Here is a 21,711-nt window from a genome sequence, read left to right on the forward strand (position 1 = left end):
GAGTGAGATGTTTTAATGTGAGCTGTGCAATGATTTGACGTGGCTTGTTATATTCACTGCTTCATCTCTTGGTTTAAACCCATTATTATTTTGATAGAAAAATAAAATCAGGAGGAGAAGTGTGTGTGTAAATGTCTTCAGCAGTCTTTGTGAGGTTGCGTGTGGGAGTCTCTTTCCACATCGTTCACTTCTGAGTTCAATCGATGGGGTGGTTATGATGTTTCTGCCTGATTTTCGTCTTCACTGTCGCTCGCGAGCACTTCCTGGCTCTGTATCGTCTGATTGGTCAGCTGAGACTGCGTGGGCAGAACTGAACCGAAGAAAAGTGAACAAAACTGAAAGAAAAGAAGGCAGGGATGAATTATCAGTTAGATATGGGCATTAGGTTTTATGCTTTTTAAACAAACGTTTCATTTAAAAGATTGCAGTACCTTTTTGTTGGGAGGTCCTTCTGCAAGTGCTTCCTCCTGCTCCTCTTCGCTGGCTGGGTGCTTTCTGTTATTGGTGGGGTGCGGGGGGGATGTGGGTGCATGTGACGGTCCAGGAAGTTCGCTGGTTTCCATGGCGATGAGAAATGAGTCCATGTCGTCATTCATGAAGTCGTCTGGTGGTTGCTCGGTATCAGGGCTGAGGGGGAAACCGATTAAAGTACCAAAATAGAAATGAATCTAGCGTTTATAGGATTGATTATATTCCATATTTCATGATTTGACGTACTGTTTTGTGTTGGATTTGCCGTGGTTCTTTGGATGCGAGTCCTCTGACAGTGTAGCGAGGACAAAATTAGCCTCCAGAACACTGTCCATTACACTCAGGATTACTGGACTTAAACACAATCACATACACACAGGTGAGAATACACGGAGATACCATTTTTAAACATACACACTACCGTTTAAAAGTTTGAGCTCAGTAATATTTTTACAATTAATTATTTTATTCAGCAAGGACACTAAATTAAACATTTATAATGTTACAAAAGATTTCTATTTCAAATAAGTGCTGTTCTTTTGCACTTTCTTTTCATTAAATAATCCTGAAAAAAATAATTCCACAACAATGTTGATAACAATACAACATTGATAATAATGTTTCTTGAGCAGCAAATCATCATATTATAATGATTTCTGAAGGATCATGTGACACTGAAGACTGGAGTAATGATGCTGAAAATGCAGCTTTGGAATACACTACATATAATTACAAATATTAATATATAAATATAAAAATAAAACCGTTATTTTACATTGTAATAATATTTGAAACTTTTCAATGGTAGTGTACATATCATTTTTTAAAATAAATATTTAATTTTGAAAATTAAAAACTAAATAAAGTGGACAAAACCTGAATTTGGGCTCATTCATGAGCAAATATAAACTAACCTGCCTGGCTCATCAAAATACACAGAGATTGGAAGACCAGATGACTCAGCAAATACAAGCAAACCCTGATGGAAAACCAGAGAGACAAAAAAAGTAATTCTATAGCATTCTATTGCTATTTCAATGGCAATATCAAGGTTAAATACGTTGAGGAAAAACAAAAAAGACAAAATCAAACATTAAATTTGACACCAATCAAGTTTTTTACTATAACAAATGTACCTTTTCTTCTTGTGCATGATTAATCAGGGCAATTAAAAACTCATTTAAAAAAATGTAAGTGGATGTAGGTCAAGGGCAGTTTTAAGGTAAAACGCTAAACCATAAAAATGATAATGACAATTTAACACATATTTTATAAAATTATAAATCTCACAATTCAACCTTCAAAAAAAATTTAAGAAAAGGGAAAAAAAATTATAAATAATTATAATAAGAAATAATAATACATTTTATTTATAAGCCCCTTTTACGACACTCAAGGTTACCTTACAAACTTTCTTAAAAACATCAGAACAACAACAATAGACAAAGCATACTATAATATTCACTGCCCGGCCAAAAAAAAAGTTGCCGTTTGAAATTAAATAGGCAAATGCTTAAGAGTGCTTAAGTTGGATCATTATTGCAGTGATTATTACGTTTACAGAAATAAGTCACACTGTGCTAGATGTGTGTTTTCTTTGAGACCTATCTTTGTGTTTGTATATGTGAATGTCTCACACTCACCCTGAGCTCTTTGAGGCAGAAGGTGATGCTGGTCTGAGTGCTGATGGCAAAATGATCAAACTCCTCCGAGCTCAAACACAGTTCAGTCATCATTGCCCGTGGGTCTGAGAGAGGAAAAAGCTTTTGACTTGATTTGATTTGTTTTCTGCGCAGCAGCAGAATGAAGACTGAAACCACTGATACCTGCGTCATCCTCGACGTGGTTCCTGAGCCACACTCGATCACTGCTCACTGACAGAGTCACCTCCTCCTGAGATGGAGGGAAATGCAGAACTGTGTCCACCATCAGCCTACAGTAAACAAGACAACATCATTAAACACGCTCGGAAAGGCACTGCAAATGGGTTGATATTAATATCGAGGTATTAAGATGAATGTGAACCTGGGTTGAGCTTGTAGCACGTTTGCACAGCTTTCTTTATCGAACACGGCCTGTAAACTCTCGCAGTCCTGAAAGGACAAATTATGTGTTTTCAAGAGCCCTGTAACAAACACACAGTTTAGTTGATCGTACTGTAAAACATCCCATTTCAATGCAAGATTTGTAACAAGTTAATTATGAAATAAAATGTATTTGTGTGCTATAGACAAGTAAAATGTATTAGTATAGCGCTTTGCACAATACACATTCGTTCAATGTGGCTTTACAGAAAATCATGATGTTAATGTGTATAGTAGTTTAATATCTATATATGCCTTAAAGTCGCATTTAGCAGATTAAAGATTGGTGATAATATAGTTTACATTTTGCAATGATACAAGCAATCAAGCAGTTGAGATTTGCTGTGCTTTATGTGAGTCTACTGTATGTATGTGGATAAGTTGGATATAAATAATTTATATATTCAACTTTATATAGAGAGATTTGTGATGATATAATTTACATTTAATCCTACTAACAAAAAGCATGTAACAATGTTGTTTTTACCGTGTTTACAGTGCAGAGTTATGGTCAACCGACTCTTTTCACTGTTCAACTGAATACGGCACTTTTCTACGGAGCGATCCAGAGACGACAGGGACTTGAACACAGCCTGAACACTCTGAAGAACAAGAAAAAGACAACAAGAAGATTTTAGATTCTGAAGCTCAAACGTGATGCGTAACACGAGAATGATCCTCATTGGTTCTTGCGGAAGCTCAAAAGTGATGTGTAACACGAGAATGAACCTCATTGGTTCTCGCACATCAACCAAATATGCTTGAGCTTCCGTTTACCACAACTGATGTGTGAGTTGATGAATGTTTGTATGTGAATAAAAGACTAAATTCAATCTGTTCATCATATAAAGCAGTCGAGTCTCTGCAGACATTTTGGAATAAACCACTCAATTCATATGGATTAGTTTTACAATCTCTTTTTGAACTTTTTGAAGCGTCAAAGTAGTAGTTGTGTAGCTGCCAATGGAGGGACAGAAATCTCTCAGATTTAATAAAAAAGATCTTCATTTGTATTTCGAAGATCAAAGAAAGTCTTGTGGGTTTGCAACGACATGAGGGTGACCCTTTAAAATAAGAAACATCTTGAAGAAACATCTCTGATGATGCGTTAACTGGTGCGAGGGCGGGACAAACTGTCACTTACATCAGATCGACCAATAGCAAACCACAACCATCCAATCAATTCCCCACGGGCAAAATCAAGCTCCGCCCTACATTTTACTTATTTTACTTGGATATATGTAACAATAGGGGATAAAACGCTATAGCAATCGGTTTCATGTCGACTTTAATAGACACATTATAGTGTATACGTGATGCATTGACAAGTATTTAGTTCCCGAAATATAGAGGAACTGCAGAGATGGAATGAGCAGAACAGGAAGTGTCACCTTGATGGGTATTTTGCAGCGAAAGCTCTGGTCTGAAGGAGCCTGATATTTCTGGAAGAAGAGAGGAGACAGCAGGAAGCAGGCAAAGGCTGACCGGGAAGAGTTGACCGACCGAAGGGCCAACTAAAAACACAGAACACACAAGTCACATTACTTCAACAGCTCACATTAGTCTAACATAAACACACAATCATAAACACTGGAAACAAACAAAGTTACCCCATCCTCCACAGGCTCCAAATACAGCTCCTCTCCGATTCTTGACAGCGAATGTATGGCTTTTGCTAAAACTACAAAAAAAAGTGTGCATGACTAAACTGTTCATAAAGCCATTTTATAGAGCAGGGGAAGTAGCATTTTAAGTTTAATTTTATTATAATTTTGAAAAACACGTCTCGTCCTGTGTGAACGGCTTCAGTTATTACCTTTCACGTTTCCTCCGGTTGCAACACAATCCATTATATTTAGCTTGTCAACAATATTATTTTTAAACAACATAAATTATTTACATTAATTTTCCTCCGGCTCAAGCTGGTGTATTTGTCGGATCACGGAACCGGCCACATGACGCCAGTGGCTCTTATAACGCAAGAAATTGATCGTAATGATAAGTTTAAGAGCTGCTATCTGTTATCGCATAATATAAAGTACATAATTCGGACAACGGTAAACTTGTTAGAAGTGTATAATTCAAGAACTTGTTTACTTCGAATCCGACATGTGGCGCGTATTTTCTGCTCTAGCCAATCAGAGGGAGGTATCAGAAACAGGTGTTTGCGTCATAACAAAGCGCCCAACAAAATAGAAGTTTCCAACCAACATGAGCATAAAATTGCGTAAGGAAACTGGTCAAAACATCAAAAACAGGTTCTGCAGAATCCGCTTAAAGTTAAATTAATATAAATTAATATTAATCATAATACTTTATGATTAGTTTAAATAAGAATATAAATAAACAGCTGGTCGTTCTCATCTACAGTTATTGTAACAGCTGCATAACAGCCAGATTATATCCTATGGTAAAGCATAAAAAGAGGATCACAAACATAGTGCACTAGAAAAACTGAAGACCTTAGGTCTATTATATGTTAGGGCACATGCTGCATCGTGAACATTGACTATTGCATTTTGAGCCTGAGCTATGTGTGTTTTAGTGGAAGTTAAAAAAACGTATTTTTGTTTGAGGCATATTTTCTTTTTTTCCCTCAGCAAAATTTAGTTTGACCCCCTTGTTAATCTGTCGTTGGAAGTATTTAAATCAACATGTTGCATTATTTTACATAATTCATTTCTTATAGCCTAGTTTTGATTTATGTTACCGTAGTTCTTCCATTGTATATACTTTATTGTATTTTACTTTATAGATATATAAATATTTATAGTTATATAAATCTACAGCAATCTAGCTAAATACCATTATTACAATTAGTGTTATAATAAAACCAGTGATTTTGCATCAGAGAATTGCAGTATGTTGGCTGCTTAAAAGAAAAGAGGTGACAAATGAAATGAAATCGCTCCACTTGCTGAAGCAGTGACTTCATAGTGTCATAAAAATGTGACATAAAAATGTTGTCAAGGGTTTAAGACGTAGTGTCTCTGTCATTCAGCGGCTGGTCAGAGGGAGTGACAAAAATACAAAAAGTTTCATCCTGACACACTCGTCTTACCTGTCCATCTGGGTGTTGGACACACCTATTTCCTCTCTTTCTGTCTTGAACTATTATTCATAACACTCTTTCCTTTTGCAAGATTTCAGAAATCAAGAAAAGATTTAGAGAGCTAACAAGGGGGATGAAAAACAAGGGGAGCTGAATGACGGATGGAAATAAACACTTGTTTGGACTAACATGAGGATATAAATGAAGGATCTGTGGAATTGTCCAGCATGGGTGAAAGTTGAGCGCCTAGAGTGAGTCAGCTTTATTGTGTACATCTAGCCACTATCTGTGAGTTGGCTCTACTCATGTGTGCGCATGTGGTAACGGAGAGCCCAATGGAGGAGTTGAACCCTGTTTCAGAGACTCATGCCTTACTGGAATCTATGCTTCAGAAATTACAGCTAAACACTGAGACCAACAGTAGATCACATGCTGATATGCAAACATGTAGTCTGTATGAAACAGCGGAGGATTCGTCTAAAACAACAGTCCATCCGTTTGGAAACGAGCAAGATGGAAGCACCTCAGTTTGGAATAGGAGGGCGAATCCACGGACTCAACAATCTTCTCATTTTGGGGGTGCATTGACTCCTAAGCAACCCGTCAAAAGGATCAGTAAACACAACTCGGGATTCTCTACTAAACCAAAACGGCCACCATTAATGTGGGGGGAACACAATCGCTTTACGTCCGATGATGTCACTTCCTGGGTCGGAGACGATCAGATGCCCAGGCCAGAGAAGATGCAACAATTTTCTCTGGAAGGGAACACCAGCTCAAATGTGCCACCGTTATACAAAACAGAATCCTTCCGAAACCCCCCTGACCTTTTAGCTCCAACACTGACATCATCATCTTCAGTGGTGGAAAAACCAGAGGTCAAGGGTCAAAGTGGCACATGGAGCTGGGTTGCTGTGAATGAGAAAATTGAAGGCATCAGACCTCACGAGCAATCAGGAAAACCGGCAAAGACAAGTAAGAAGAAGTGGGGGGGAGCTAAAAGGTGGGCTCAGAATGTGAAAGAGAGATGGAGAGAGAGACACAGAAGCACAATGACCAGACAAAGAGATGATGGAGAAAGACTAGCGCAGAATGAAGTACAAGTGAGTATTTGTGTCCGCTGGGTTTAATACTGTCAAAGCCAGTTTTGTACTGGTTCTTTGTCTATTAGAGGAGCTTGCAAAATTAGGCTACACTGAACCAAACACTGCAAACTATCCTAATTTAGAATTCACGACTGTTGTTGGGATACTTTCGTTTTAATTTTTAGTTAAAAAAAAGTATAATTAATAATTTGGAAAAAATAAAACATAGAAACACTTAGCTTGAGCGTCCAGCCGGTAGTATGACCAGTGCAGTCTGTTTGGAAACTGTTCTGAAAATTATGAAATTGTGTCAGTATAGCAACCACCTAGCAACTGCATAACAGTGTGCTAAAAAACCACTCAGAATGCCTTAGCAACAGAAATTGTGTAAATCGCCAGTTGGCTGACAATGCAATGTTGTGAACAAAGTAAACAAACGTGAACGACAGTTGACGGGCCAGTGCTGCGTTGTCAAAAAAGTTTAAGCCTTGGCAATTTAACTATTCAAGCGTAAAAAGGCGCAAAATGAAACTCAATTCGTTACTTGCATGCTGTGTGGGAAGTTTTGTGCGCGCGCACATCTGAAGCGCACACAGAAAGCCGCGTCTCAGACAGCGCGGAAATACTGAGCTCAAGCTCTCTTTCATGCCTTGCGCTTGAATGCACAAATTCCCAAATAATTTTTTTAAATATCCGTCTCGGAGAGTGTCCCAGTAAACATAGTCGGTTATATCTTAAGTGAACGTAAATAGTAGATGGAAGAGTAGATGTGTGGCTGTATCAGTGTATTATATCTTAAAGTGACAGCAGCCTAATATTTCTGCTGCTGTCTGTTTTATTATGTTAATCAAACAACAATGGACAAAGAAAAAAATCACTGTCCTTGACTGAATAACTTTTGTAACTTTAATAATGATTAATCTGTTTAAATTATGCAATGCAGACTATCCACTGTTATTTTACATGTGATCACTTTATTCAGTGTCTCTACTGTTACTGTACTCTACAACTACTGTTACTTGTCTTTAATAATGTTTCAAATTTATATTAGGCTAGTAGTTTTAGCTGTGGTATCGAAATTGCAATAGAGAATTGTGAACTTTTCGCTGGTATCTAAAATTGTGTTATCATAACTGCCTGTTTTTGCAAAAACAGTTTCCTGGGTTTTGGTCAATTTTCTTGGCAAGAATTGGCAGGTGTTACAAAAAGTCTTTGCAACCACCTAGCAACTGAACTACAATGTGCTAAAAACCACACGGAATGGCTTAACTACCATCTAACAATGTCTTAGCAACTGCATAACAATGTGCGAAAAACCACTCAAACTGCCTAAGCAACCACATTGCAATGTTCCAGTAATCAGTCGTCCAAACAATTCAGAATCATGGCAGAGACGTTTTCTGGGCAAGCACAAGCACCATGCAAAATCTAGAATTATTTTAAAGGGGTGGTATAATGCCCTTTTCACAAGATATAAAATAAGTCTTTGATGTCATCAGAGTGTTTATGTGAAGTTTAGCTCAAAATACCCCACAGATATTTTATATAACATGTTAAAATTGTCACTTTTTGGGGGTGAGCACCGTTTTGTGTATGTTCCTTTAAATGCAAATGAGCTGCTGCTCCCTGCACAGAGGGCGGAGCTTCAACAGATTGCACTCATACAGACATGCACTGAAAATGTCAAAAACTTTTAGCCTTTTATGTTCAAACCAGAGTCAGACAATGATGGAGAGACTCAAGAAATGACAACATGTAGAAGCAACAGGACATTTCTGAATGGTTAGTTGATGAATTTATGTAGTTTATGTGTAGTTATCTTCTAGTCATTGATTAGCATAATCTGTCTTGATAATCTATAAATTGTGTTCAGGGGGCGGGGTTTATGCACATTCTAGGGTTGGTGATGTCACTAACCCGGCAGGAATGTCATGTAGTCCCTACTGGCTGTTTGTTGTAGTCCTTAAAAAGCTATTTCTTTAAAAGCAAATATCTCCCTTTGCTTTGAACTTTGAGCGTTGTAACTTTGCAGATGTTGTTTATGCTCGAACAGCAACATTACACACTAACTAAAGATAGAAAAGTGAAATCATAATCAACCACCCCTTTAAAACACTTGTCCTTTCTGCTTATATTCAGAGTAATCTCTCGTCGTTATCGGGGCCCATCTATGTGAACAACTATACGGCACCCACTGAGACTACAGATATCCATTATGAACCGATCAACAGAGCACTGGATGAAGATGGCCCTGCTTCGCTAAGCTACATGAGGTAAACACATTAGAAATATGCAGCAGACATAGTTATCATTCCACGGGTCTGATCCATGAATCACTATCTTTTTCTTGTAAAACTCCTGTCTCATCAAGAAAGAATGTGTGAACCAGTAAGGGCTAAAATAATGAAAACACAAGAAAATATGAGTTATTCAGAGTAAAGGTGCACCTATTAAATCCTGGTTGAGGTGGTTTTCATTGGATGTATTTGTCTTTCAACTCCTATCTTTCATCCTTCTTCTCGGTGACAGCCATTTCTCATTTGGCACTACTTCTAATTTAATGGAGGAGATCTTCAGCGGGACGGAGTGGGCTCAGTTTCTCTCAGGTAACTGCACCACGCAGGACCAATCAAACGAGCCACAGATTAATATCAACCAATCACGTGAAGAACACCGGATCAGTAAATGGACTCAAAATTACACAACCGATTCCCATTTAGGTATGAGTAAACCTTCGCTCTCTGGGAGCTTGGCCTCCGGTAAACCTGTTTACAACCAAACCGAGATGTCCCAGATGAGTGGTCCTTCCTCACATGTTACCGATCTCACCACAAATCCATTACAAACTTCTGACCCGTTTACAAACGGGTTACAAAACGGCAATCTGAAACTCAGTGAATCTCACCACAGTGAGGAATCAAATGAACAATCACAGTTTTCCCTGCTTGATCCGAACGAATCAACGGCAACTGAGCATAGCGATCCACAACTGATGTCTAGTCAAGTACCTGACCCCAACCAAGGTGGGACGGAGGATTTCATACCTCTCATGGACCTTTCATTCATTAAGGTGAAAGTATAAACATTAAGAAACAACATTGATTTATTAGGTTGTTAGTAATTAGCAACATGTTAGAATATATGTTAATGCTTTCTTATTTCTTTTCCTTCTTTTCTCTCAGCCAATGGGCAGGTCATCCATTAAATCATATGGATCTCTGAGCCGTAAAAGAGAGCATTGGACAAAAAGGAGAGATCCTTTTGAACACACAACACAAGACATGGAGGACGAGGACCACAGCAGCTCTTTCATGGCCACAGAGACTTCAGACTCACCCGCGCCTTCACTCAACTCGCTGATGGACTCCATCTCAGTGTCTTCTGTATCTTCGGAGACTGTGGTCAAAAAGGTATGATTTACTACATGACAGAAGAAAATATGCATTCAATAAGCCAGTTTTAAAGTGCCCCTATTATGAATGAATGAATGAGGCATTTATATAGCGCTTTCATATGTACTACTGTACACCCAAAGCGCTTTACAATCATATCAGGGATCTCTCCTCAACCACCACCAGTGTGCAGCATCCACTTGGATGATTCGACGGCAGCCACAGTACAACGGCGCCAGTGCGCTCACTACACACCAGCTATAGGTGGGGAGAGGAGAGAGAGTGATAGAGCCAATTCAATGGATGGGGATTATTAGGAGGCCATGGTTGGCAAGAGCTGATGGTCGGCAGCACTTGATCCAGTAATACTAACACTTTCTTCTCTATTCTAACTGCTAAATGTAAATGATGGGTGGAATGTGGCCAGGACACCGGGGTTACACCCCTACTCTTTACAAGAAGTGACATGAGATTTTAAATGACCACAGAGTCAGGACCTCGGTTTTATGTCTCATCCGAAGGACAGTGCTCTTTGACAGTATAGTGTCCCCATCACTATACTGGGGCGTTAGGACCCACACAGACCACAGGGTGAGCGCCCCCTGCTGGCCTCACTAACACCTCTTCCAGCAGCAACCTGGTTTTCTCAGGAGGTCTCCCATCCAGCTACTGACCAGGCTCAGCCCCGCTTAGCTTCAGTGGGCAACCAGTCTTGGGCTACAGGGTGATATGGTTGATATTATGCTATTTTAAAGGTTCCTTATTTTGTTTTGGAGGTCTCCTTCAAAACGTTTACATGCATCCAAGGTCAAAAACACTTAATTTTCTCATAATATACATTGCAGCATCAGCTCTTTTCTCACAGTGTCTGAAACGATTAGATAAAGGATCAGTCTCTCTAAACCCCTCCTTTCCGAGAGCCTACTCTGCTCTGATTGGTCAGATGGCCCAGTCTGTTGTGACTAGACTACTCTGCTCTGATTGGTCAGATGGCCCAGTCTGTTGTGATTGGACTACTCTGCTCTGATTGGTCAGATGGCCCAGTCTGTTGTGATTGGACTACTTTGCTCTGATTGGTCAGATGGCCCAGTCTGTTGTGATTGGACTACTCTGCTCTGATTGGTCAGATGGCCCAGTCTGTTGTGATTGGACTACTTTGCTCTGATTGGTCAGATGGCCCAGTCTGTTGTGATTGGACTACTCTGCTTTGATTGGTCAGATGGCCCAGTCTGTTGTGATTGGACTACTCTGCTCTGATTGGTCAGATGGCCCAGTCTGTTGTGATTGGACTACTCTACTCTGATTGGTCAGATGGCTCAGTCTGTTGTGATTGGTCTACTCTGCTCTGATTGGTCAAATGACTCAGTCTGTTGTGATTGGTCTACTCTAATCTGATTGGTCAGATGGCCCAGTCTGTTGTGATTGGTCTACTCTGCTCTGATTGGTCAAATGACTCAGTCTGTTGTGATTGGTCTACTCTAATCTGATTGGTCAGATGGTCCAGTCTGTTGTGATTGGTCTACTCTGCTCTGATTGATCAGATGGCCCAGTCTGTTGTGATTGGACTACTCTACTCTGATTGGTCAGATGGCTCAGTCTGTTGTGATTGGTCTACTCTGCTCTGATTGGTCAAATGGCCCAGTCTGTTGTGATTGGTCTACTCTACTCTGATTGGTCAGATGGCTCAGTCTGTTGTGATTGGTCTACTCTGCTCTGATTGGTCAGATGGCCCAGTCTGTTGTGATTGGACTACTCTACTCTGATTGGTCAGATGGCTCAGTCTGTTGTGATTGGTCTACTCTGCTCTGATTGGTCAAATGGCCCAGTCTGTTGTGATTGGTCTACTCTACTCTGATTGGTCAGATGGCCCAGTCTGTTGTGATTGGTCTACTCTACTCTGATTGGTCAGATGCCCCAGTCTGTTGTGATTGGTCTACTCTACTCTGATTGATCAGATGGCCCAGTCTGTTGTGATTGGACTACTCTACTCTGATTGGTCAGATGGTCCAGTCTGTTGTGATTAGTCTACTCTGCTCTGATTGATCAGATGGCCCAGTCTGTTGTGATTGGACTACTCTACTCTGATTGGTCAGATGGCTCAGTCTGTTGTGATTGGTCTACTCTGCTCTGATTGGTCAGATGGCCCAGTCTGTTGTGATTGGACTACTCTACTCTGATTGGTCAGATGGCTCAGTCTGTTGTGATTGGTCTACTCTGCTCTGATTGGTCAAATGGCCCAGTCTGTTGTGATTGGTCTACTCTACTCTGATTGGTCAGATGGTCCAGTCTGTTGTGATTGGTCTACTCTGCTCTGATTGGTCAGATGGCCCAGTCTGTTGTGATTGGACTACTCTACTCTGATTGGTCAGATGGTCCAGTCTGTTGTGATTAGTCTACTCTACTCTGATTGGTCAGATGGCCCAGTCTGTTGTGATTGGACTACTCTACTCTGATTGGTCAAATGGCCCAGTCTGTTGTGATTGGTCTACTCTACTCTGATTGGTCAGATGGCCCAGTCTGTTGTGATTGGACTACTCTACTCTGATTGGTCAGATGGCTCAGTCTGTTGTGATTGGTCTACTCTGCTCTGATTGGTCAGATGGCCCAGTCTGTTGTGATTGGACTACTCTACTCTGATTGGTCAGATGGCTCAGTCTGTTGTGATTGGTCTACTCTGCTCTGATTGGTCAAATGGCCCAGTCTGTTGTGATTGGTCTACTCTACTCTGATTGGTCAGATGGCCCAGTCTGTTGTGATTGGTCTACTCTACTCTGATTGGTCAGATGGCTCAGTCTGTTGTGATTGGTCTACTCTAATCTGATTGGTCAGATGGTCCAGTCTGTTGTGATTGGTCTACTCTGCTCTGCTCTGATTGGTCAAATGGCTCAGTCTGTTGTGATTAGTCTACTCTACTCTGATTGGTCAGATGGCTCAGTCTGTTGTGATTGGTCTACTCTACTCTGATTGGTCAGATGGTCCAGTCTGTTGTGATTGGTCTACTCTGCTCTGATTGGTCAGATGGCCCAGTCTGTTGTGATTGGTCTACTCTACTCTGATTGGTCAGATGGCTCAGTCTGTTGTGATTGGTCTACTCTACTCTGATTGGTCAGATGGTCCAGTCTGTTGTGATTGGTCTACTCTGCTCTGATTGATCAGATGGCCCAGTCTGTTGTGATTGGTCTACTCTACTCTGATTGGTCAGATGACTCAGTCTGTTGTGATTGGTCTACTCTACTCTGATTGGTCAGATGGTCCAGTCTGTTGTGATTGGTCTACTCTACTCTGATTGGTCAGATGGTCCAGTCTGTTGTGATTAGTCTACTCTGCTCTGATTGGTCAGATGGCCCAGTCTGTTGTGATTGGTCTACTCTGCTCTGATTGGTCAGATGGCCCAGTCTGTTGTGATTGGTCTACTCTGCTCTGATTGGTCAGATGGCCCAGTCTGTTGTGATTGGTCTACTCTACTCTGATTGACCAGATGGTCCAGTTTGTTGTGATTGGTCTACCACTTACGACTTTAGAAACCAAACGTTGCTGTGTGTCCGAATTTCAGCTCCGGATCTTCCTCAGCACTTGAAACACAGTAATACAAACAGTATCGGTCTTACTGTATCAATTCGAGCCAGAGTCCTCATCCTTTGGAAGTTCATGCAAAGTGGATTTGCTTTAGCTTCAGTTGCTTTAGTTTTGTGGTGTACATTTGATTAAACAGAGAATTGTTAACCCCTGGTTAGGTTGGTTTAGGCGGGGTGTGAACATTTGTTATTACAGACTACAGACGCACACATGTGTTGTTATGTCGAGATGGTTGTAGTTTTAGAGCCATTAATTGTTGGGTGGTGCTGAATTTTTAGCTTGTCTCGTGACACAGGCTACGATGTGAGTCACTACAAAAAAATTCCTACAATTTTTGATTAATGTGTAACATCAGCAACCAAGACTGCTATGAGGACGATCGTCATTACTTTCAATAAGCATGTACATTACCATTCAATGGTTTGGTGCAGTAATATTTAAAAAGAAATTAGTACATTTATTCAGCAAGGATGATTGATGCTGTTTTTTACTTTATAACTCAGCATGATATACTGGTGTACACGAAAGAGTTTTTCTTGTTAACCAGATTCACCATTTAAATAAACATGAATATACTGTCATATCCTACTTGTCCTCATGTTGTTTCAAACCTGTATGAGTTTCTATCTTCTGTGGAACATGAAAGGGTGAATAATTGTGAATAATTGTACTGGGCACTATATTCTGAGATATAATATGATAGCTTTACATGAAGAACATGTCAAAAATGTAAGTTATTCACTGAAAATCTGCCGCTATTAACTGCTGCGACCAGAAGTCAGTAAGTCAAATTATTCAGAATGGATTGATTGTGACTTGGATCAATCAATTAATTGATTTTAAAATAATGATATTGCTTCTTCTCTCATGAATGTACCGAGGAGAGCAAAGCCGCTGTAAGCCCTCCGAAGACTCGGAACAGTCTATCGACCAATTTTATGATCCATTAATGGTCATTTCAGAGCTTGACAGCCATAGTCCATAACCATTATTTTGAAGAGAGTGGCCAAGATATCTTCAGAAATTCCCCTTTAGTGTTTCACAGAAGAAAGTCAGACAAGTTTATAGCGAGATGAGTGAATATTGATGATGACAGAATCTTCATTTACAAGTCAACTATCCCTTTAAGTTGAGATATATAGTCCAGCATGAACAGGCCTGCAACTGTTGGTCTTTTCAAAAGGCGATTCAGTTTATGTATCCATCGTATAAACATTATATCATTTCAATTGTAATCATATTGTCTACAATTACAATACATCATGTTATTCTTTTTATTTGTCTCCCAGAGGAGGATGGAAGACACTCAACGACGCGTTCGATTCTCTGAGGAGGAGGTCATCATCTTACCGCCCAGCTACTTGCCAGAGAATGACAACGATGATGATGATGAAGATGATGATTGATAATGATTGCCCAGAGGAGCCTTCTCCCCGGCCTTCAATCCCTAAGTGGACTGTGTCTTTAAAAGGCAAAAGTGCACAGTACAAATTTTAACTCCCTTTGCATCTGACTCCACCCCTGAAATTCTGCAGTTCACATAAACTGTATAAGACTGGCGAGACAGCACAAATAACAGCCAATTATGATGAATGCATTTATTATGAAAACAAAAATCATTTTAATGAGATTGTGATATGCCAGTGCTATTTATATGCCATTAAATACAAAATTTAGATAAAAGTTAAATGTAATAAAAATAACACATTAATGTGTAAAGACGTTGTGTGATTCGTTTTATAAGATTAACATTACTTATAATCTCCAAGTCAACAGAATGAAAATCCAGCTGAACACATGGACACAAAATATCCATGAATCCTGAATGCACTTTAGCTTCTGAAAGGATAGTGTATATACTCACATATCATCATTTTTATCTGTTACATAATGAATTACTGTTCTTTGTTTGTCATTTCATTTCATTTGCTGCTGCTTAAGTATTGTTTGTAAATGTAGACTACCCGTCAAGTAAAAACAAAAGTTAAAGAAGTGAAACAAAAAGTTATAGATGTTTAATTTGATGAATAATTTTATCCAATTGGCTCTATAACAAGCAGAAGCAGAGAACAGGAATAAAGCGATAATTATCTTTATAGGCCAAACCTGAGAAAATGGCACCATCTGGTGAACATTTTTAAATATTTTAATTTTGAAGCCTTGCCAACAGAATGAAAGCCTATTAACAAAGACTGCATCATTTTATAGTTAAATGGCCCTGGGATTAATTTGTTTAGTTTTAATGGGTTTCAATGGGGTCATTTTTGACCGTAAGGTCCTAAGTGTTACTATTTTGTGTACCTAGTGTAAAATAGATTTATTAAAGGAAATAAGGGTAAAATTCCCAAAAGAGTACACACTTGTGCCAAAATGTATGCAGTTGGCATTAACGTGTATAAATGATCAAAAAGAAAAAATGTCTATAAGGATGCACAAGGGTTAAATGCTTAATAATATATACATATATAAATTGTGAAAACGTGTGAATTTCTTTAGAAAATAATATGTTAAAAAAAACTGTAAAGCAGCCAACAAGTGTCCAGCAAACATGGAAACTCTTCAAGCTCAAATATAAGATGAGAAAAAATACATTTTTGATTGTTTAACATTTTTGAGTTCTGCGTAACTCTCATTTGTGTTATTTCATATAATTCCGATATAGACTTGATTATTATTCGAAAATGCAAAATAATAGTATAAGGATAAAGAATGAGCTGGTGTTTACAGACATTTGACCTCTAGTGTATAGATATGTGTTTTCTGATGGTTTGAGGCTGAGTGAAGAATAGTTTCACTTCAATGCATTAACAGCCCTAAAGGTGAACAGACTTAAAACAAACTAAGGTATTTATACCATTACTTGAAGAAACTGCAAATAAATTAAAAATCTAGAAATAAGTAATTATTTGAAAGTCTCATGGATTTGTTCGAGCCGCGTGACTCACTCCTGCCGTCCAATAGAAAAGGTCCCTGAGTCATTTGAGCTCTTCCCCAAAGCTTTGATTGACATCTGGCTACTCTGGAAGGGTCTATTTGACTCCTGCACAATGCCTGATACCTGTCATAAAAGGGATAGTGAAAGATAAGATATCGCTCTACTTTATCTGCATACTTACATAAGCAAACTCAAGTCAGACAAACAATCTGGCACCTCTTCAAATTTCTTTGCTTTGTACTCGTCCGCCCCTGTAAGGAAGTTGAGAAGGATGATGTCACAGAACACTGTAGCCTGCAAAAATATACAACAGTCAAATATGTATGTTGTTGTTGTTGTTGTTGTTGCCAGCATTAATCTTTGTATGTCACAATAATCTTACCAATCCCACTGAAGTGAATGCTGCGACCAAAGTGATCATAAATGGCACAGTGCTAAACTTTCCCGCCTGGGGATAGATACGCAAAGTTAGACACACACAAGCCCAAATTTGTGTCACAAAAGCTGCTTTATATAGCGTATAGGGCGGCTGTGCAAAATACCTACATTGCCAGACACCATTATTTCAAAGTGGATGGCAAAAGCTTTATGAAGCGTTCGATACTCAGTCCCATCTTCGGAGTGATAGTATTTAGCAAACCTGGAAGAGACAAAAACAAGATGCAGTTGCAGAAAAGCCGGTGCACGGCCACGATCAGCCGTGTGTGTTCATGTGCTATACCTGAAGTTATATCCTTTAGAGGCTTTGCTGTTCTCAAAAACAGCATCTAGGCGTGTGAAGAAGTACATGGGGTTGCAGTTCTCCTCATCATAGTCAAGATTACACTTCCAGCTGATGCTAATTCCAATCTCTCCTCCCTGACAAAACAACAAAACAAAAAACAGGCAGTAATTATATTACACGTGACAAGCTGTTTCGATTCTTCTATTCATCCCTCTCAGGTTACACACGACTGTTATAAGGCTAAATAAGTAGGCGTATGGAAGCTTGTTTGTTTCAGCCACGGGATAAAAAATGACTTTTAATTTAAGAATTTACACTTCACAATTCTGAGAATAAGAGTCAGAAACGACGAGTTAAAACTCGTAATTGCGAGAAATAAAGTCTGAATGGCAAGATACAGGCCTGGCTTAACAGACTGGGCTTAGATTAAAGAGAGACAGTTCACCCAAAAATGAAAACTGTCATCATTATTTACTCACCCTCATGTCGTTTCAAACCTGAATGAGTTTCTTTCTTCTGTTGAACACAAAAGAAGATCTTTTAAGGAGTGTTGGTAATCAAACAGTTGACGGTAGCCATTGGAAAGAAAAGAAAATACTATGGAAGTCAATGGGGACCAGCAACTGTTTTTGATTACCAATACAGGTTTGGAACAACATGAGGATGAGTAAATGATGACAGAATTGTTATTTTTGGGTGAACTATCCCTTTAAGCCAGAATTGGGCCGTAGTTCAATTTGGACATTTAAGTAGCGTTTATATAGCCTGGCTCCGCCCTCCTACGTGCTTCCGCTCAATTTTCAATTTCCTTCAGAACTACGTCTGGGATTGTAGTGTATTCTTGGGTTTTCTCCAGTCAATTTTTAACCGGTCCAATCAGCGAACAGAGGGAGTGTCTGAGAACGATGACGTTGAGGTCGTGCGCTAGTTTGAGTCGTCATACGTCACGACCAAACGTTAGCGATTGGTTATGGCAGATCCAGAGTGGCTCTGGGCAGATCCAATGGTTTTAAACTTCAACAGAGGACCCTTCAAGGAAGTTAACGCTTGTCAATGGAGAGAGGCCAGACTCTCTGTACAAATTAAATGTACGAGAGTCTGGTAGAACCAGGCTAGCGTTTATAAACCTGCCTTAGGAAAAAAAAAAACATTACTGGTGTGCATCTTGAGACAAAACAATTGAACTGAGATATTTTAAGATACGCTAGTACAAGTTGCTTTCAGATAAAAAAGCTCAAACGTGTATTTTAGTCCGAGACAATAGTCTTAAGCCTTGTCTGTAAAACCGGGGGATAAAGTCACTCAGCAAACTGAGCTGACTATAATTAAAGCGGGAATTTTTTTTTTGAAGATTTTTAACACTTGAGGGGAAAAGGGTATTTCTCTCTGCCGGCGTGTCTTCTTTAAATAGCTCACTTTTGGCTGTGTCGTTCGTTTACGACCACACCACCCTGTGCACGCCTGATCTCGCCCGATCCCGGAAGCTAGTCGGGCCTGGTTAGTACTTGGATAGGAGACCGCCTGGGAATACCAGGTGCTGTAAGCCTTTTCCTTCACCAGAGATCTAGACTTCACTATGGCTCAGGTTTAATGGTTGTTCCTTTATCCTTCATTGCTTCATTTATTTTCTTTCATTTAGCTTCTGCCTGCTTTCAGTGTGGCAAAGAACAGCTCAGCCTCTTCATTCTTCCTTTCTCCTTCAGGGGCGCAAAGCAACACAGTAAAATAGTGTTTGCCATAAAGGGCTTCGAGATTTCACGGTGTTGCTGGAGAAAGGAGAAAGGAAGAACGACGAGGCTGTTTGCCACACAGAAAGCAGACAGAAGAGAGAAAGCTAAATGAAAGAAAATAAATGAATTTTAAAGGATAAAGGAACAACCATCAAACCTGAGCCATGGGGAAGTGAAGGCTATAAGATTTCTGGGAAAGGGAAAGGCTTACAGCACTATGGCAAGTTCCCAGTGTTACTTGTCGTTATTTATTTTTTACTTGTAAGAATTAAATTAGAGAGCTCTCTATAATTCGATTCTTACTTTTAACAATTAAATTAGAGAGCACTTTAAAAAAATAATTGTTACTAGTTGTAAATAATTGAATTGGAGAGCTCTAATAATAATTGTGTGGAAGAGGGGCATGGTTTGCTGATGGAGAGCGAGTGCGGGGAACTGAATGTATCACACTAACAGGTGTTTGCACTTCGCAGTCGAGAGACGAGTGAAAAGGAGCTGTGAACGTATAAGTCACGCTAAAGTGTTGCATACAGAAGTTTGAGTTCCAGCTCAAAAGCTCTCGTGATATATTTTTGTTTTTGAAATCTCCGAATAAATGACATGCGCTGCACAGTCACTCTCCGTCCCCTGTCTCCTTCATCTCCACCTCAACAAGCTTTAGCTTTCCCACAAATTGTTACTAGTAAGAATTAAATTACAGAGCTCTCTAATAAGCCCTGTTCTTTTGTAACTGAGGCTCTTCTTCTCTAGACCAGGGTTTCCCCAATTTTTTTTTGGTAAGCCAAACCCTTAGTCTTAAAATATTTACTTAAAGAAGACCTAAACTTTAAGTTATTATTTCAATAATTTTCTATAAAGCTGCTTTTGAAACTGTATGTGAAAAGCGCTATACAAATAAATATGAAATGAAAAATTTAAAAGACATACTTTAACGAACTCATTTACATTTTGATGTCTGGTGTCTGGTCACATGACATGCAAAGTTAGATAAAATATTAAATCTTTTTGTGATTTATTTAGATTTATTTTATAAATACATTGGGCAAGAAAGGTGATTTAAGAGACTTTGAACGTGGCATGGTTGTTGGTGCCAGATGGGCTGGTTTGAGTATTTCAGAAATTGCTGATCTACTGGGATTTTCACGCACAACCATCTCTAGAGTTTACAGAGAAAGGTCAGAAAAAGAGAAAATATCCAGTGAGCGGCAATTCTGATTTCACCAAAATTTCACCAAAATTGGAGAATAGCCGATTTGAAAAACGTTTCAAAACCTGGTCTGATGAGTCTCTGTCACATTCGGATGATAGGATCAGATTTTGGCGTAAACAACATGAAAGCGTGGATCCATCCTGCCTTGTGTCAGCGGTTCAGGCTGCTGGTGGTGTAATGGTGTGAGGGATATTTTCTTGGCACACTTTGGGCCTGTTATTACCAATTGAGTATCATTTAAACACCACAGCCAACCTGAGTATTGTTGCTGATGTCCATCCCTTTATGACTGGTGTATCATCTTCTGATGGCTACTTCCAGCAGGATAATGCACCGTGTCACAAAGCTCAAATCATCTCAAATAGGTTTGCTGAACATGACAGTGAGTTTACTAAACTCAAATGCCCTCCACAGTCACCAGAATCCACAATACTAGCAATATATATTATAACAAAGACTCTTCTTCGAATGGAAATACGTGATATCGCGATTACTACGTTATATCGCGATTTCAGTTTTTTTGTTATAATTGTGTAGCCTGGTTGATACCAGACCTTTCTCCAGAGAAGTGAGAGTGGATCTGGGGAAGGTTCATTCACAGAACCATTTCCAAAGGGCCGTCACCAACGGACGTCGCTCAAATGCCTCTGGGGGCAATTGGATAGACCTAAAACCAATCAGAGCGATCGTCATTGTGTAAAGCCCGCCTCAACGTTTGTGATTGGTGCCTCGATTTGGAAAAATTGGAAATGGGCTTGAATGGGCTCTTGGCCAGACGGACTTGCAGAGCAAATCTCAAATTTGCCGGAAGTTCGTCAGGGTTTTCTCAGGCTAATAATTGTGCGTCCCAAATTATATATTTGAATTTTTAATTCGGTTTAATTAGTCTTTATTCATCTCACAAAGACTGTTGTGTAGCACCATGCCGATCAAGACAAGGCATATTAACTTTTGGTGTAAAAAAACCCGGCAGAAGTCAAAAAGATTTAATTGATCTCTTTGATAAATTGAAAATAGGAAGAGATGAAAGGAAAAGCGGAGTTGACCTTCTTAGTAATGTTGTCCAAACTTTGATTGAGTTGTTTCAGGATATGTCCCACTTTGAAGATCGGACAGGACGGATCGTGCTCTGAGTCAAAATTACATTTCTGAAGGTAAGACGGGGGTAAGCTTGAATTGAAATTGCCTCTGTGAAAGTAAGAGAGAAACAGCACATCAGTAATCTGAAGAAATATTAGGTTAGTGTTATTATTTGGGCTTTCTTTCATAAGGGCACTATATTAATTATATTTAGAGCTGTCAATACATTTAGGGTTGTTGATGAACATTTTGATTCAATTATTGACATTAATCACAAGGTGAATAAATAATTGAATATGAACAGTGCAGTCAACATATTATTTGTTTTATTTTTACGTCATTGAACATAAGTCTATCACTTGGCCCACAGTC

The 21,711-nt window shown here is 39.4% G+C and overlaps 3 protein-coding genes across 6 annotated transcripts in view; 1 reads left to right on the plus strand and 2 right to left on the minus strand.

The window, feature by feature from the left end:
* Nucleotides 1-125: 125 nt before the first annotated feature.
* Nucleotides 126-6,570, minus strand: rad9a (RAD9 checkpoint clamp component A). 2 transcript variants are annotated; one of them, XM_079631569.1, is made up of 11 exons: nt 6,435-6,570; nt 4,166-4,236; nt 3,947-4,069; nt 3,043-3,157; nt 2,497-2,596; nt 2,298-2,404; nt 2,115-2,218; nt 1,386-1,450; nt 718-825; nt 432-627; nt 126-335 (listed from the first exon to the last, which is right to left on the minus strand). In XM_079631569.1, the coding sequence occupies exons 1-11, from the start codon at nt 6,460-6,462 to the stop codon at nt 213-215; spliced, it is 1,140 nt and encodes a 379-aa protein (XP_079487695.1). In that variant the 5' UTR covers nt 6,463-6,570; the 3' UTR covers nt 126-212. The 2 variants fall into 2 exon arrangements, with proteins under 2 accessions (XP_079487695.1, XP_079487694.1); XM_079631568.1 differs by lacking the exon at nt 6,435-6,570 and adding an exon at nt 4,372-4,750.
* On the plus strand, nt 5,652-15,376 carry LOC307008600 (uncharacterized protein). 2 transcript variants are annotated; one of them, XM_079631554.1, is made up of 6 exons: nt 8,323-8,474; nt 8,832-8,965; nt 9,222-9,298; nt 9,413-9,762; nt 9,875-10,102; nt 14,950-15,376. In XM_079631554.1, the coding sequence occupies exons 1-6, from the start codon at nt 8,472-8,474 to the stop codon at nt 15,064-15,066; spliced, it is 909 nt and encodes a 302-aa protein (XP_079487680.1). In that variant the 5' UTR covers nt 8,323-8,471; the 3' UTR covers nt 15,067-15,376. The 2 variants fall into 2 exon arrangements, with proteins under 2 accessions (XP_079487679.1, XP_079487680.1); XM_079631553.1 differs by lacking the exon at nt 8,323-8,474 and adding an exon at nt 5,652-6,710 and having other exon boundaries at nt 9,222-9,762.
* The window catches only part of p2rx3a (purinergic receptor P2X, ligand-gated ion channel, 3a), a 9,014-nt gene continuing 2,548 nt past the window's right edge, over nt 15,246-21,711 (minus strand). Inside the window, exons 7-12 of one of the 2 annotated variants that reach the window (XM_079631567.1) lie at nt 21,306-21,447; nt 17,317-17,453; nt 17,142-17,235; nt 16,978-17,043; nt 16,812-16,889; nt 15,246-16,718 (exon numbers count right to left, since the gene is read on the minus strand). In XM_079631567.1, coding sequence (XP_079487693.1) covers nt 16,602-16,718; nt 16,812-16,889; nt 16,978-17,043; nt 17,142-17,235; nt 17,317-17,453; nt 21,306-21,447 — 634 coding nt within the window. In that variant the 3' untranslated portion in view covers nt 15,246-16,601. The remainder of the gene's footprint in view (nt 16,719-16,811; nt 16,890-16,977; nt 17,044-17,141; nt 17,236-17,316; nt 17,454-21,305; nt 21,448-21,711) is intronic. The other variant, XM_079631566.1, reaches the window with a different exon arrangement.

This window comes from Phoxinus phoxinus (assembly GCF_949152265.1).
Source record: "Phoxinus phoxinus genome assembly, chromosome: 12".
In the NCBI taxonomy this organism is placed as follows: Eukaryota; Metazoa; Chordata; class Actinopteri; order Cypriniformes; family Leuciscidae; genus Phoxinus; species Phoxinus phoxinus.

Coding starts and splice junctions, on each gene's coding strand:
- LOC307008600 (XM_079631553.1), top strand. CDS start 5,913: ATGTGTGCGCATGTGGTAACGGAGAGCCCAATGGAGGAGTTGAACCCT. Junction 6,711..8,831: donor TAGCGCAGAATGAAGTACAA/GTGAGTATTTGT, acceptor GCTTATATTCAG/AGTAATCTCTCGTCGTTATC. Junction 8,966..9,221: donor GCTTCGCTAAGCTACATGAG/GTAAACACATTA, acceptor TCTCGGTGACAG/CCATTTCTCATTTGGCACTA.
- rad9a (XM_079631568.1), bottom strand. CDS start 4,444: ATGTTGTTTAAAAATAATATTGTTGACAAGCTAAATATAATGGATTGT. Junction 4,070..4,165: donor TGGAGCCTGTGGAGGATGGG/GTAACTTTGTTT, acceptor CTGTGTTTTTAG/TTGGCCCTTCGGTCGGTCAA. Junction 336..431: donor AAGGACCTCCCAACAAAAAG/GTACTGCAATCT, acceptor CTTTTCTTTCAG/TTTTGTTCACTTTTCTTCGG.